General features: G+C 47.6%; 1 protein-coding gene across 1 annotated transcript; it reads left to right on the top strand.

The window, feature by feature from the left end:
* The first annotated feature begins 7,335 nt into the window (after nucleotides 1–7,335).
* On the top strand, nucleotides 7,336–9,397 carry LOC126539557 (progestin and adipoQ receptor family member 3). Its single transcript, XM_050186439.2, has one exon. The coding sequence runs from the start codon at nucleotides 7,432–7,434 to the stop codon at nucleotides 8,395–8,397; it is 966 nt and encodes a 321-aa protein (XP_050042396.1). The 5' UTR covers nucleotides 7,336–7,431; the 3' UTR covers nucleotides 8,398–9,397.
* Nucleotides 9,398–17,741: the final 8,344 nt, after the last annotated feature.

Here is a 17,741-nt window from a genome sequence, read left to right as displayed (position 1 = left end):
AGGGGCTTGCTTTGTAGCTTCGGCTATATACCGTCGAGTGGACGACAAATGTTGCCTCTCATCGTTTGGATCAGTGACATGCGGTCTTGCGCAGTCGAGGATTGTTAGCTTTTTTTCAAGCATTGTTTGTGCATGTCAGATTTTTGAAGACCTGTCTTCGTCTGCGCCACCGTACGTTCAATTAGCAACTCAGTGGTCTTTTTGTATAAAAGGATGCACAGAACGGCTGATTCATGATTGCATTGGCGACTACATTTCGAGAGCGGCGAGCTTGTAGAAATGACCGTGTGCGTATCTAGCGAAAGGGCTAAATGGAAAGAATCCGCTATGTAACGGGCCATATGGCAGCCGTCGAAGTAATATGAAAATGACCGTCTACTCTGTATCCGAATGTTTCTTGTCGGCATGAATTGTTCCTCACTTCATCATCTCCACCCTACCGGTGACCGTCGTCTTCGTCACAGCGACAGAATAATTAAAGCCTTCTTTTTTCTTTTCAGTTTCCTCAGGGGTTAGCCTCGCATTCCTTTCCCATCATTATCCTCACCGTCATTCCACAGAATGCATGAGAAATCATTCATCACGAGTCGCAACTATGGTCGTAACTCACAGCCGAGAAAGTTGTCACTCGACGCGCACCTGGCGCGCTTCGAAGGCAGCGAAAAGTGGCCCTCCTGAGGGTCCTAGTGCCATGGAGTTGAGGGTCCGATCATGAGGCGAATTAGAGCTACAAGAGCGGCTCTTCGAATTATACCCGATTTCTGCGAGGATGTGTAATAAGTAGTTAAAGAGGAAGCTTTAGCTCGGGGCCAACTCCGATTGCCTATATTCTATACACTTGCGTAAAACGCAGGAATGCTTTCATGAGACAACTAGAGGAAATTGAATGAAATTCGATGCGTTTGCTAGAGAAAGTTTAATTTTAGTTGGTGTAGGCAGCAAAATTTTGCTTTATGGCCTGGAATTTGATAACATATTTCCAGAAATCGGTAAGCTTAAAACAAATTGCAGCATGAAGTTTACAAATTTGTAACTCTGCATCAGAAACAAATATCGCAGTTTTGCTAGCTGCACCTGGGAGAGAATCGAAATCGGAAAATATGATGTGCATTTACAGCTTACCTGAACTTGTTACAGTGGTTACGCTAATTTTTGCAAAAGCTATGTAAAAATCATATTTCCTAATTATTGTACATTTCAGAGCAGTGTATAATACATAAATTAGGTCTGCTTTAGATGTAATAATAGGTTCAATTTACAGAATTGCGATATCACTTTTTATTGCCAAACTACTAAAAAAAATAAATTATGGGGTTTTACTTGCCAAAACCACTTTGATTATGAGGCACGCCCTAGTGGGGGCTCCGGAAATTTGGACCACCTGAGGTTCTTTAATGTGCACCTAAATCTAAGTACACGGGTGTTTTCGCATTTCGCCCCCTTCGCAATGCGGCCGCTGTGACCGGGATTCGATCCCGCGACCTCTTGCTCAACAGCCCAACACCATAGCCACTGAATTACTGAGTCTCAAACTTGATAGCATTTTCCTTTTAATGTTAGAATTCTCAGTTTTTATTTAAGAAAAAACGACGGCCTAAATAAAATCTCCTTCCTACAATCTCAAGATTTTAACATTTTCTTTTAAATGCAATAAACCTAATCAACTTCGCTACATTGGTTGCCGGTTAAAACGAGGTCTCCGTTCCCATTTAGATGGGAATATAAAGTCGTGTTGACAAACATAATTATATATGGCGAAGGGAACCAGCTAAGGCGGGCTTGATTACCCACAGGAAGGTGACGCGAAGGTAATCGACTGATTTACTACGTTTCTTTTTCTTCAAACGTCGAGCGTGCTTGACTGCATTCTGCCGAGTTGTGGTTATACTAGTATGGCCTCAAGTTTACCTTGGCTGGTCATGTTTCGGGTGAATCATTCAGCGCACGCGGTGCTGGTCTTGGCGCGTTATTGAGACGTCAGAGACCCGTATAAATCAATGCATGAAAAAAAAAGCACTGTACGCACGGTTGCTGCGGGCAGCGGTGCCGTTGAAACCGCGGTCGGGAATATTCCGTCGAACTGGTCCCAGTGCGAGAGCCATGGCCGGAGAGAACTGCCCGCGTGCGAAGAAAGTGTGCGAAAAAAGCGAGCGGGCGGCGGCCTTCGCCGCGGTGCAGGCCGTCTGAAGTGACGCGTTCTCCGAGGTGATCTCGGAGCACATGCTTCATCGCCGTGGCAGTGACGAGGCCTTCCCGGGATTCAATTAATAAGTGGGTGCCTCGCCCGCGGCCCTTGAGGCAGTCTGGTCACGCTGTACAGTGTACCGTTTGTCCGTCCACGCATGCATAAGCGTGCGTCCGAGGTTCGACACGGAAAGCGTACATTAGGAATAGGCGGAGTCGTCCTCCAACAAGGTTGCTTGGAAGTTGAACCACTAATGAGTGGCGCCATAAAGCGAAGTTAACGGCATAAATAAAGGGCGTGAATAAACACGGACGTATATTCGTCAACAACATGGAATATACATTTCTTAATTTCGCGTTCTTCGGACCAGTTAGCATTTGAAGCTCGTTCTGGGGTTACTTTAGTTTTAGCAGCCGAAAACTAAATTTGAGGTTAATTGTTCCCACTGAAAAAAAAAAGGTATACCACCACGATTTTTGATGCGCCTGCAGCTGACTCCCACAGTTATAGGATTTCAGTCTATATATATATATATATATATATATATATATATATATATATATATATATATATATATATATATATATATATATATACACTACACGACACGAATGTGTTCCTTTATTTCCCGAGAAAGCGGATCACTTCAATCGGTACCTCCGTTTAGATTTGCTGTGTATACCATTGTAAGTTGAGTTCGAATTTACGCGCACCGCGGTGATTTACTGGAAGGTCGGCGGAGCTGTCGCGCTTGGCGTCGGCGCCTTTTTGCATATTGCGTTCGAAAGCGCCCTTGCGAGCTTTATCTGCGCCGATCTTGCTCCATGATGCCGTCTGACGTACGCCGGCGTGCTTGTTTGGAGGACGGCGGCTCTAGCGTTGACCTCGCAGTCGACGACCTACAACAGGCTCCCTCGAGGCGACCAAGTTCAACGGCCGCCTGCCCGCGCTTGCGGCCGTTCCACGGACGACCCGTTTTACGCGCTGGTGTTTGGGCAAACTGAACAGAAGCAGAGGAAAGCGTCTCGTTGCTGGGCTGGCAGTGCGAAAGTGTGTATATAGTACTTCCTCACCGAAATCCAGCGCCGGAACTTTTTCTTTTATCTGGCTTACCTCGGCGATACTTTCGCCCGTGATGTAACCGCCAGCCGCGACGTTTTCGCTGCCCGCTCGTGGCATTGTATGCGGAGTACTACGCCGAGTGAAAATAACGCTGGTGGAAAGTATGCCCACTGTTTTAAGTGCGAAATTTTGCAAGATCCGATATACAAGGATGCTTAAATTCTCTATTTTATATTGTGTGGGCGGAATTGTTCCGTGCGCGTTTGTTTTGTTGGTTAATAAAATATAAATCAGTAGCCGTTCTTATCTCTCACTTATTGAGTACTATAAACTTCTAAGCTTAGATGTTACTTAGTTGCAGCAAGCCATCACCAGATAGAAAAAAAGAAGTGGGGCGGGGGGGGGGGGGGGGGGGCAGTGCGTGGGTATGTGTATGGCTTGGGTCGTCGATCCAAGCATAAAGCGATTCATATGTTGGAAAATACAGTTGAAATAAATTGAACGTCACCACAGCTCACGACGGCAGAACGTGAAGTTAGAGCACATTTTTTTTTTCCGCAGACAGTGGCGCTAACAGCGAAGTGAAAATCAAATTCGCCTTTAAGAGTGGAGCGCGATAACATTCAAACATCCCTGAGTATTTGTCACGCTTCCCGACAACCGCAGCTTTCTTGCGGATGCGCGGAGGCGAGCGCCATCTGGATGGTGTTGTTCCAAGAGACCGAGCGGGCCGCGCCGCCCTATATATGGTAGCAACGCTGAAAAGGGGGTTTGCGTTTTCGCGTAACAGAATTGTGCTTTCTGGCATATTCAAATTACAGTTCGACGCCACCATGTATGTAGGTTGTGTATAGGTCGTACTTTACGATCTTTCTGGCGCATTTTACTTTGTGGTATTCAATTAGTCAACCAAGGCCTCTGCGTCACGCGGTGGGCCTGCGTCATTGTGGTTCGGAATGATTTTTCGCCTAAAGACGTCCGACGCCGACACCAGATATATTGCGACACGATGCTCTTAACGATTTCGCGTTAAAAAATACAAAGGTACATTAAACACATACGCTCGGCGCTGGCGTGTCTTCGTTCCTTAGCGCTATTCGTTCTTGTCTTCTACTTCTTGCGCTACAATTCGCACTTCCAAGATTACTTAAGAAGCCACATCGCCTTTCTCATTAAAGGGGAAAGAAAGGTCACGTTAAAAATGTGAAAAGTCATCAAGCTAACGTAGCACGTCAGTTGAGCAGACTTCTCTGCTTTAGCTTCTTGAAGCGTTGGGTAGTAGCTGGCTGCATTGAGTTTACGTTGCATGTCCGGTCCTTAGAGCTGAAGATAAGTCAGACAAGTGGCCACGACCCATTTATAACTCATAGCCCCACATTATCCCGTCCTTGCATTCGATTTGTTTTTTAAACTTATCGCTCCTAATTCGGAGCATATATAGCAGTAACTCTGTATATATCTACTTACGAAGCAGTCAGTATTGCGTTGGCATCTGACACTGAGCAGCGGCTTGCCAGATCAGTGTATGAATCGCTGTGGCAGAGCGACTTCTGCACGCCAAATCTCGATGGCTGCGCGCAGGATCTCGGCCACCCATCAGCATTTACAACGTGAACTTGGCTAACTATGTAGTGGCTGGCCAGGGGTCTTATCTGCTCGAGAACCGGTTCTTGCAGTAACGCCACCAGCGCGTCTCATAGCGCCTCTTGTGCAGTCTGCACATTCGCGCGTACGGCATCACTGCCTTGTTGTCATGTATAGCATCTGCGGGAAGCGGCAAACCAGCTTCGTTTAGTGCGAAAGGGCGCCCTGGCACAGGTCTCAGCTGCATCCCGTTGACCTTGGCCTACTCGTTCCAGTGACTGGAAGTGGACAGCACTGTCATCGGACGCAGCCGTTGAATGTTTCTGTTTTTCTTCAGTCATACACGCAACTGCGCTTGCCTGCATGCGTGTCAACGATCATGAAACTAATTAAACACGTTTGTCAACCAGTCAAGCAAGCAACTTGCACAAAGGAAGGGGGGGGGGGGGGGTATTGATACTCGTTTTTTGAACACTGAAAAAAGAATTCTAGGCCCCGATGATAGGCACGTATAGTGGCACAATAGTGGTTAAAAGCATAGAGTTCCCTACAACAAGTCATTGACTACGACATCTCTCGCAGACAGTTGTGGCAGTTGTAATGTGAAACCCCAAATTTAATTTTATTATATGCGATCGCACTTGTGCATATGAGAGACAGAGAATACAGGAGGCAGATTGGGGTATTCGGATGACGGTGCCATTCCTTTATTTTGTTGACTGTACTGGCTTTTTGATTGTCGGGTTAGCACAGCAAAATTTTATTTACGCATGGAACACATCAGAAAATTACCGATGCTAAGCTTTTTGTCATACAAGTCCGACGACAAAACGCAATCCTCCGTGCATAACACATTAAGCTGTCGCTTCAACCATATGCAGAATGATCAACGAATGGTCGAAGCCTGAGAAAGCCGTAGGGGAAATTGATTGTTATGTTTAGTTGAAATTTAGATACAACAATGAAAAGATTGCGGCAGATCCAACGAATTGGAATCTATATACAACGAAGCTTTGTGTGAGTGCATAAAGTGTCGAAACAGGAGTACACGCACACACACACAAGAGCGGGCGCACACAAATTATACCGAGCGTTTTGTTAAGCGAAAACGCTCACTACTGTCGAGCACGACGGACGCCTTGAACGCATCATGGTTTCAGAGGCAGCAATGCGCGTACGTACGTAGCGCAATTCAAATCCATTATATCCGCAAGAAGCGTTTACTTCCTCATTACCGTGCAGCTAAGGACGCGCAGAGTTACTGTACATGCTATACAGTAACTCTAGGGATGCGTAAGGGATGCGCGAAGGCGAGCGTCATCTGCAATGCTACAAGGAACCCGGCGGCGCGCGTGCTCCGATGTGATTCGTTGGCCTATTCGGCAAGAGCCACGGCCAGGCCGTAGCCACTGTCACGAAACCCGGCGAGATTCGCAAAGCTTCGCTTTTAAAAGGAGAGAGTGGGCGCTGGCTGACGCTCCTGCAGGACTAATCTTGTACGCATACACAAATACCCCAAGAGGCCGGGAGGATGGTTCGTAGCAATTAAAACGCGCCGCACTCGTTTGTTGGTTTGGCTCGCACGCGCAGTAAGTTCTTTTAATGCAAAAGCATTGAATGCCCCATGAAGCAGAAAATCCGGCGTCCGTTGTTGGTTGTCCGATGGTACCAAAACCCACGCGAACGAGTGATGACGTCACGTTCCCTGCGCTGGACCAGCTGCGGCTCGCACTGTGAAAACCCACGGTGAACAGCCACGGCGTCGGACCTGGCCCGCTCCCAAAATTGGATTAAGGTTGCTGCAAATTAGGGCAAGGTGGATTAAGGTGGAGTTTTAATTTAGGCGATAACTTAAACAAGTTATAATGCTTTCGCATTCAAATCACGTCATGATACTTCAGTGATTAAATTTTTTCGTGCACTTTCATTTCACTTTGCGATATTATTGCTATATCAATTATATGGACACTCTAGGTGCATTACCGCTGTCGTCATGATATTCCGTACAAAGTGCAAGTGCGATATTATTTATGCATTTCACTTAAAACATGACGTTTGCTTCCCTTGTGTAGACCTCTGAGAATCCTTGGATACGTTTACGATGATTTATTCTTGCGTCAATTCATCGCTCTAATCATTCGTTGGGGTCAGCGATGACGGTGGTGTAATGGCGCGATATCGAACTCGCCGTGCGTACCGGCTTGCCTCCCTGACCGACATTGACCACGATTAGCCCGATTCCGTTCGGTAGGCCGCGAGCGCTTCCGCCTCTGCGTAGAGGTCGGCGAAACCACCGGAAGCGCGTTCGACCCGCCAGCGGCGAATCTTGGTTTCGACGGCCGCGAGCGAGCAGTTTGCGTGCGTCGCGTGCCCATGCGAAGAGACCATCTCGCAGCTTATCGGAAAACCGGAAAGCGTCGGAGGTCGCCCTGCTCGGCCGTCCCGTACTGCCCCATGAAGCCCCGCCGCCGTCACGGTGCCACAATTGACGCAACCGCCGACGTCACACCGCGGCGCGGCGCTCGCGTCGGGACGTTGAAAAACCGGCCATCGTCCGCGGACGGGTCGTCAGAGAGCAGCGCGCCAATCTCGAAGCAGCCATGTGCGACTTGAAGGGGGAACACCGGTGCGTTGCCATTTCGGGCGAGACCGTCAAGTCGGCCTGGAAAAGGGTGATCGACTATTTCTCGGCGCATGGCGGCGACAAAGCAGCCGAAGAAGAACTGCGCACCTACGATGAGGCGCCCGAGTTCCTCCGCCAGAACCCGTTCATCCTGACGGGCTACCGCTGCAACTTGGCACTGCGCCGGTGCGCGCGCTCCGCATTCGAGTGGAACAACGAGACGCTCAACATTTGGACGCACCTGTCGGGCTTCTTCGTCATGCTGGCGCTGTTCGTGCACGACCTCGTCCAGCGGCTGGACGAGGTGTCTCCCTCTGCGGTGGACCGCGCGTTCTGCGTCGCCATCTGCCTGGCGTACATGACGACGCTGCTGCTGTCGGTGGTGTACCACACGTTCAACTGCCACTCGGAGCAGTGCTACCAGCGGCTGCTCAAGTGGGACGTTCTCGGCGTGGCGCTCAGCCTCAGCATGACGTTCCTCTCGGGCGTCCACTTTGCCTTCAGCTGCCGGCCGGGGCTGGAGCTCGCCTACGGCGGCGTCGAGCTGCTGCTTGTCGCGGTCGTGCTGGTGCTCAACTTCGCGCCCCGCTTCGCCGACCGAGCGGAGCTGGAACCCGCGCGGCTGCTGGTGCTCAGTTCGCTGGTCCTCTTCGGCCTGGCGCCCACCGCGCACTGGTTCTCTCTCAACGGCGGCCTCGAGGCGCCAATCGTCCGCCTGCTCCTTCCACGCATCGCTGTGCTCTTCGGCCTCATCGGCATGGCGTTCGCCGTGTACCGCTTCCGACTCCCCGAGTGCCTGTGGCCCGGCCGCGTCGACTACGTCTTCTCGAGCCACCAGATTTGGCACGTCATTGTGTTCCTGTCGCTAGTCTGGTGGCACGAGACTGGATTCGTCTATTTCCACTTTATGCGCAGCGGACAGCAGTGCGGCGTGCCCACGTAGTGTTCTTTCGTGTGCGAGGCGTGTGCAGCAGTGTTGTCCCATGCGGGCGCCCAGCACACACACACACACAATATCGTCCGAGCTGTAGAACGCCTTCCCAGAGTTCTGATTTCTGCTTGGGCTGTGTGTTTCGCGAAACATGCGCGCATACTCATCCAGAGCATGGGCCCAATGTTTGTGTGCCCATAGCGAGTGGACAGATACAACTTTCGTTGGAACTTTCACGAGACGGACGCTCTCGCACGACTTCATGCGCGCATGATGTGTCGTATACTGTCCTTTTTTTTTTCGATCACCTGCACATGTCATCAAAGTGCAGTGACTTAAGTGGCAATGCGGGCGCCAACCACGTCACGCATGCTTTCAAACTTTGCACATCATTGGACCTCTTCTCCGAAGGCCGTTCATCCCTTCAGGTCATGGATCTCAACGCTGCCTGTGTACTTTGCAGGCGTGGTCAGTTCCTATTCTTCTCTTGAGTATGTAGAAACAACTACAAACCAAGAGATGAACTACAACGTACCGAGAAAACAAGGACTGGACAATTTCTTTTGAAAAGAAGTTGGTCCATTAGCACCGGCCGACCCTGACAGGTTTTGGCCATCAGTGCCTTGTTAGCATTTTTTTGGTTCGTTAACGATGCTGGCGTTGTGGCGAACTTATGACGTGTATTTTTGCCAAATAGTATACTATATGTTTCAGACACTCATTTAAACATGTAATATAAATTGCGCTAGATAAGCGTAACATTTCTGTTGTTTGCTGCTTTAAAATTTTGCTTTGTTCAACAGCGAAACAGAGGCAGCGCTGAGACGCCGCTCATGTTCAAATGAGATAAATGCTGTTCATCAGTGGTGACACTATTTCAGCGACGTCTGCATTTTGCTGTTGAACATAAAGACTTTAGCAAATACGGAAAGGGGGGCGGGGGAATGTGTAACTTCTATAGCGCATTTAAATCGGTGTGCTAGTTTGAATAAACGCATTTGTTATCACAGCACTTCTGGTTGTTGGCACTCTTGTTTTCATCTGAGAGAGAGCTTCCTCGACAGTCGTCGCCACAGTTTCCCCTCAAGCACGGGCGACGCGCTTTCTGACGCGCCGCTTTCCACATGTGTGTTTTCCCGTAGTGTGGGACATTTACAGCGAGGCTTGGGTAAGCCTTGGCCGGCGCTGACGCTATGCAACAGCGCGCAGAACAAGGCCGTTCACTTGGCTGCGAAAGCAGCCAAGGGCACCTGCGTAATACTTGGGAGCAGAGCCGACCTTGCTCTCGCCTCTTCGGGATGCATTTATGCTCGAATGAAAACCCTTATTATATTTCGCATATCCGTGCCTGAAGCGTCAAGTGCGTCTACATTTAGCATACATGTGCCCAACACACAAGTCAAGATATGGCCTGACTGATGCAAACACTTTGACATAAAAGTTGGATACAACAGCGGTAAAGTTCCTCAGACAAACTGGCCAACGTTTCGATAGGTGGACATACCTTCGTCATAGACCTTTGACTAAGCGAGGCCCACATATCGAAACATCGGTCGCCCTATCAGACATTTTACATCTGTTTATCCAACTTTTACTACACAGTGCTGCCAACACTGTGTTTGGGTCTCTCGACATATATAGTTACTGCAACCAACACGAGTTGGTTGTATTACATCTATCTTGACACCCGCAGCCATACAAAACTCGTCAGCATAGCAAGAAACATGGCGTGCCGCCCAGGTGTGTGAAGAAAACGCTTCATGCGGCTCACGAACGGTGCGCCGCTGTCGAATACGCATGTCATTACACTGGAACTAAAATCCCACGCTCTGAATGCAGCGTTTCGCGTGCTTTGCTAGAGGGAAGTAGGGCGCAGCCCCCAACGACCCGTAGCGGGCGGACCTGCCAAGCGCTCGAAACTAAAACGCCCGCGGCGCCGAGGCTAAATCTTGCTCGCGGGTTTATTGTTTCCAAACAATATTATATATATGACGGTTGGCTACCGAAAAGTGGTGGACTGCATATATCATTCAACGGGGCACGTTGCGTATAGGCCAGCAAGAAAGACAGTTATGCGAAATGTTTGATAGCGAAGACCTCGAGTATATCTCCTGAATTAGCACATGTGCAAAAAGAGATGAATTTGTTCTGTCGGCGTCACATGTGCTCCAGTAGACATGAGAAAAATTGTACGATAATCTCTTTGACTAAGTAACCTATTCATGTATTTTTTTTTTCATAGCACCAATCCTAAAGCACATATTGCATGATAATGATTGTGCGTTGGGATTGGTTGGTTTGCCTCTATGCAAATTGCCAAATCGCTGTGGGTCGTCTTTCTCCGTGTTCTAGCTGCGCTGCACAATTTCATCATGAATCCGAACCAACTAGCCCGCCAACATTCGTTACTCATGTTGCAATTTGTTAACTGAAGCCAGTGGGTGTGCAAGGCGTGTCTGCTTACTAGCCATCATGGGTCTAGTATCGAGTTATTCGTCCCCAAAAATCTGCCTCTAAATACGTCCGCGTTCTGCATAGTTTTATCTCGCAGTGCTTATATGAGGAAGGGGTTCTGGGAAAAAAACTGATAAACACGACGTGAATGCATTTAGCGGAGGGACGGAAAATTTCTCAACTGGTCTTATATATAGTTCACTATCGTGGCAAAGGCAGAGCGCTGTATCCCGTAGTCTTCTCACGCCCTTGCGCTATCCAGAACCTTTACTGTACACAGACTAGCGATATACAACGTCGTTAACTTAACAATTAGTTTCACAGTTCAACAGAACTTTGTAATCTCTATGACATGCTGGAGACCCGCTGAGTATAGCTGCAGCTCAAGGTACCTACTACGTCTCGGGAGAAAGCCCAAAGTATGTAGTGCTGAATTAGTGCCGCGGTACGACATGTAGATTTCAAAACGATGCATTATAAGATTTTTATTGCCAAGACATGCTTTTCTTTTCCCAGATTTCTTAACCACCTCACTCATTACCCCATACAACTTCGACCGGAGAACTGGAAGAAAGAAGATTCTCATTCGTCGACATACTTGTCTTGTCAAACCACAAATGGCTACCAAAGGTATAGCTAATTCGACCGCAAACGAACACAAAATAAAAGCAGACAGCGCCAAACTCTACTTCCTGATGATAACGGCACCAAAACGGTCATCGCCCGCATCCTTAAGAAAGGAGGCCAGTGGCGCCCACAGAGCTACACGCTCGCTGACTTGCTCGCGTAACAGTTACTTCTTTCTCTCTCTAGCAGGACGTTCTTCGGGTAGTCTAAAAACGTGCTCCGATAATTAAAAAAATATGTGGCGCGCTGACTGTTTGGTCAGTTACAGAAACAGCTCACGAGAAGGAAATACCGCGTAACACAAAATCGACCTCCGCAGCTATGCAAGAGAATGTGCTTTCCGAACATTCAGATGCCGACTATAAATCTGAACGAGACGGAGATCTTGCAAAGTTGTAAAAAAGTTGTAAAATAGAGGTGTTTGCTTGAGGCGTTGTTGTGCGCCGTATTTCATAACCTCTGAGAGTGTTGAGCATATTCATTGCCTCACATGACACATCGCATCGTGGCAAAACTATTAAGCTTTAATTGAATTGTCGGGCTGCACGTGCCAAAACCACAATCGGATTATGAGGCACGCTGTAGTGGCGGACACCGGGTTAATTTGAATCCGTAGTGTTCTTTAACGTGTCCCTAAATCTAAGTGCCCGAGCGCACGTTGGTAGTAAGATAAGCGCTGCATTTTCTGTAAAGCTTTTGCAGGGGTCACAGATAATTAGAGCTATCAAGAGGCTAATGTGGCGACAACGAGGGAGCTCCATAGGGCATTGTGTACATTCGCGCGGTGTAAATGTCCAATTTTTCGCGTCGCGTTTTCTCTCTGCAACGCTACTTCCATGTCTGCTCTGAACCACAACCCCGACGTGGTGTGACAGACAGCAGCAGTTGAGACAGTTACGGCGCTGCACTTATCTCTTCCGTCTCCCTTCAAAAATCACTTCACACAAAGTCGAAGGAAGAGGCAAAGAATACTTCGCTTTAAAAAGACAGCACTGGAACAAGGCTAAAAAAATAAGAAAACGTGGACGAATTATGAGCGTTTGTCTTTCATGTTTTAACGATAGGTTTATTGAAAATATTTGACGATCAAATACAGGGTAAAGCACGAAAAAGCTAGAAAAACAAAAGCAAGAACAAACAACCAAAGCGATAACAAAGTCGCAAAGCACATAGCACCAGAGTCGGCTTGCACGAACATTTCATAACGAAAAAAAATTACAAATGTAAGAGCGCGTTCTTAAATTCTTTATTTCCGTTATTAAATGTTCGTGCAAGCCGCTCCAGGCGTAGTTATGTGGAACCACAATAGGCGAACTCATACTTTGGGCCCAAAGGACATTGGACTTGGCCGGCTCTCACATGGCTGCACGTGTACTTTACAGAATGGAAAGTTTCCACCCTTTCATGGATGAGCCGATCTGTGCGCGTCATAAGAATGAGCGATGGATCTGCGGCACAGAGAATTGAATTGAAGGCTTGGGTCTTACGCGCCATAACCGCGCTATGATCATGAAGCACGCCGTAGTGGGGGACTCCGGATAAATTTTGACCACCAGGGGATCTTTAACGTGCCCCCAATGCACGGGGCACGGGCGTTTTTTGCATTTTGCGTTTTGTGACGTTACGAGCTATATTTCTAGGCATAGCAAGGAACTAGACACATATGCGTCTAGCCAGAACGACATGGCTCGATGTGCGACTTCAATTTTGGGACGCCTACAGGAACCAAACTAATAGCTCAGGCGACCAATAAAGGAGAGCTGGCTAAATAGCTATGCTGGGCAATGATGCCGCATGCAGCGTGCCTCTTTTTTGTGTAGTGGCAATTTCGTAATCGCAGCGGAGAGCTAAGAGGATGAGTGGTTAGGAGTGAAGCCACGGAAAAGGCAGGTGAAAATTAAATTCTGGGGTTGTACCCGCCATAACCACGCTCTGATTATCAGGAACGCCGTGGTGGGGAACTCCGGATAAATTTTGACAACCAGGAGATCTTTAACGTGCCCCCGATGCACGGGCGTTTTTGCATTTCGCCCACATCGAAACGCGGCCGGGATTTGATCCCGCAGTCTCGAGCTTAGCAGCAAACACCTCCGCCTGGGTGTTCTGTGTACTACGCAGACAAACAGCAGTGGTGCACGCAAGGTAACGTTTACCGTCAACTCGCCACTCTTGTGATGGACTGAGCGTTGAAGAAATTAAGCATCCGCCGTCAGCATCACCGCTAATTATCACTGCAGCATCACTGCTACTATGGGAACTGCCTCTTCTCCTCCCTTCTCTCTACAGTTCTATCTGGCCTGAGCGCTCGGCGAGTGACGTCATGGAAAAGAGGTCGGCGGCGTACTCGGGGATACGGGTTGAATGATGGGATCGCGCCCTTATGGGCAACGTTAACCAGAGCGCAGTTATTGACTTTTTTTTGTGCATAGTTGAGCACGCAGAGAACAGAGGGTGTTCTAAGATTGTTTTATTTATGCAAAACTATTTACGCGCTGCATTATTAAAAAGCCCGTCCAAAATAAATGAAATGGTTCAACCTTAGGATTGAGAAAGAATTTCGGGTGAATGATGACAGGGAGCATGGCTTATATTGAAAAGTCACAGTGCTGCACTCTTTTTCAGAGTAGCTTCTTTGCCTTGATTTATCGTCGGCGTCAAAGAGTTCGCCGTTCATGCGACCACAAAAGTTCAACAAAATGTTAGCACTGCACCATAACACATATCTCATGACAACTTCACTGGTGTGCCCTTCTTCACATTCGGGACACATGTATTTATTCCAGTCTAGATTGGGCTCTAAACGAATAATTTCGCTTTCGAGGCATAATTACATACAGTACCGCAGTTCACCCCATATTTATAACACCTCAAATGAGTTTAGCAACGGCGATACAAAACATTCGTGCAACTATTTACAAAGAAACAGCTGCCTTATTTTCTTCTTTGCCTTAGCATCCGCACCCAATATTCTGTCATTCATCTTGCGGAAACATGAACGCATGATTTTTCGGCCCCGATTTGTAATTGCTCCAGCAATTGGGCACGCAGCATTTATTAGGCATATCCTGGCATAAACGTAATCCACATTCCGCGGCAACGAAGGCTTGCCGGACACACAACAACAATCGCAGCACATGCGCAGAGACTACATGCATGGTTCATGTCCAGAAAAAAAAAGTGCGCTCGGAAGCATGTCGCAGCATGCCAGGAATTTCCTAACCCCGAAGCTATCAAAGGAGTGGCAGGGTTTCCGAAACTAGAATTGTTATCCCCGTCGTCGCCCACTCGGTCTTCCGCGTCTCATTTTCAACACAGGTGCGCCGCTCGTAGCTTCGTAGCAAGCTGCACCGAACATGTGGGCCTCTTTTGCGTGACGTAGCTCAAGGGGAGAGGGTACAGCCAGAAGCCCTTAAGTTCTCTAGAGAGTGTAGAAAGGGAAGCGCTGCAGTTTCAACAGTGCTTCTGAGGAGAGTCACGGATAATTACAGCTGTTAACCGGCTAAGGTAGCGACGGCCAGGGAGCTCCGGAGGGCATTGTGCGCATTCGACGAAGTTGAGTTTTAAGAGGGGAAACTAAAGCACAAACGAGGCGTGAGGAAATGCCAGATGGGATTTTTTACTCAGAAGAGCAAGTGGAAATAGCGGCCAAACAAACTGAAGAGGAAATATCGGAGGGTACTGAAACTGATTGGACTTACCCAAAGTTAATGAGACTATTTGAGCGTGAGCTAGGTAAGGTGCGAGTCAGGAAACCACGGCAAGGGATACGAAAACTCAAGAGCTGGTGGCATGAAGAGGTTAAGAAGGCCATAAGCAACGTCAGGAGGCTTCCAGGGAACACAGGTATTCCAAAAGTAAGGGAGAACGTGAAGCAGAAGTAGAGAGGAAATGGGTAAACTACATAAAATGCAGAAGCGAAGCATCCTATTTGATCAACGAGAAAATCAAGACAAAAGGGTCCCAATGGCTGTCAGAAGTAAGCAATAAAAAAGATAAACAGGCAGCTAGGAAATTTTGGCAACATCTGAACTCCTTGGGTAATAGGACAAGCCTAAAACAGCTCAAGGTACTCGGTTAGAAAGAGAGGAGGCAAAGGAGCATATAAGAAACATGATGAGGGAAAAATTTACGGAACAGAGAAATGGTACATGCAGTATGTCGGAGAGGGATAGCCCGGTCAATCCACTGCTTTCGCTTGGACAAAGAGAGTGGAAAAGAGCCGAGAAGAGGGTACCAAGTAGCACATCGGCAGACCCGGTATTCCAATTATGTTAATAAAGAAATTGGGCCCGAAATCTAAGACGGCAAAATCTAAGAAAGCATTAAAGGAGGTGGTGAGCAAAATTCTAATGGATGGTAAAGTACCTGACGAATGGAGGCTAAGTAGGATGAGAATGATATATAAGGGAAATGGGGACAAAGCTGATATAAATAACTACCGGCCTATAACAGTGACGTCAGTGGTTTACAGGGTGGTTATGTAGATTATAAAGGACAGACTGCAGGCATGGGTAGAGAACGAGGGGGGTGCTTGGAGAGCTACAAAATGGGTTCTGGAAGCATAGGAGGCTAGAAGACAATCTGTTCTCACTAAAACAGTGCATTGAAATAGCTGAAAAGGGACACAGACCCCCTATGGCTGGCTTTCTTGGATATCAAGGGAGCCTATGACTGTGTACTTCAAAAGCGCTTGTGGGGCATTCTGGAAACTTTAGGAGTGCAAGATGGAGTAACCAATTTCTTAAAAGATATCTATAAATGTAGCCGGGTGATTATACAATGAGAAAAGCAGGTTTCGGAGCCTGTAATGATTCGGCGGGGGCTTAGGCAAGGGTGTCCATTGTCACCTCTGATGTTTATGTTGTACCTACAAGGTTTAGAGGCCAAAATACAGCAAAGCGGACTCGGCTTCAACCTATCGTTTTTCAAACAAGGAAAATTGATTGAACAGTCATTACCAGTACTGATGCATGCGGATGATATTGTATTTATGGCTGACAATACAGAATATCTGCAAGAATTGATGGACATATGTGGTACAGAAGGAGACAGATTAGGCTTGAAGTTTAGCAAAGAAAAATCAGCAGTCATGATTTTTAATGATAACATTTGCGGCGAGCATAAGATACGGAAGGTCACGCTGGAGATAGTCGATAAGTACGAGTATCTCGGGGTGTAGATAAATAATGGAATTGAGTATCTGACAGAGTACGAAAAATATGTAACGACTAAAGGTAACAGAAGTGCAGCGATTATGAAGAGTAGGGCACTGTGGAACTACAATAGGTACGAGGTAGTACGAGGGATATGGAAGGGGGTAATGGTTCCGGGCCTGACTTTTGCCAATGCAGTTCTATGTATGAGAGCAGAGACCCGGGCACAGTTGGAAACTAGGCAACGTGGTTTGGGTAGACTCGCTCTGGGAGCACATGGCAAGACACCAAATCTTGGTGTGCAGGGGGACCTGGGATGGTCTTCTTTCGAGGACAGAGAGGCTAGTAGCAAGATAGCATTTGAGGAGCGATTGAGAAAAATGGGGGAAATGCGGTGGGCTAGAAAAATTTTCAGTTACTTATACACAAGGAATGTTGACACAAGGTGGAGGAAGCGAACTAGAAAATTGTGAAGGAAATACTTGGGCAGCAGTGGGGAGACAGGTAAGGAATCATCTGTCAAGAAAAAGGTTAAGGAGACAGAGAGGCGTATGTGGAAAACAGAGATTCAAACCAAATCGGCATTAGAGACATACAGGACATTTAAGCAAGAAATAGCAGAAAATATTTACGAAAACTCTAAGGGAAGCTCATTGTTGTGTGAGGCCAGGACAGGTGTACTGCGGACTAAAACGTACCGAGCCAGATACCAGGAGATATACTTGTTGTGCGGGGCGTGTGGAGAGGAGGAGGAAACGGCTGAACACTTGATACTTGCTTGTAAACAACTTCACTCTGCAGTTGTATGTAACGGGGAACTATTCAAAGCTTTGGGTTTTAAAGACTGTAAAAGTAAAATAGACTTTGAACAGGTAGAGATAACTAAACGGAGGCTATCTGATTGGTGGATAATATCAACGCGAAAGTGAAGGAGTAAATACATAGGTATGCATGCATATAGTACCATTCAAGGCTAGGTGGCGCGCGCCGCCGCCGCCCGATTCAAAGGGTTGAGCCTCATTCATACATTCATTCTCATTCATCCATTCATCCATCCATCCATCCATGCGGTCGGGTGAAAACTTGGGTGAAAACGACTTTCTGCCGAGGAGAAAAGGGCGC

Source organism: Dermacentor andersoni, chromosome 11 (genome assembly GCF_023375885.2).
Source record: "Dermacentor andersoni chromosome 11, qqDerAnde1_hic_scaffold, whole genome shotgun sequence".
NCBI classification, from domain to species: Eukaryota; Metazoa; Arthropoda; class Arachnida; order Ixodida; family Ixodidae; genus Dermacentor; species Dermacentor andersoni.
This window is presented reverse-complemented; position numbering and strand designations above follow the sequence as displayed.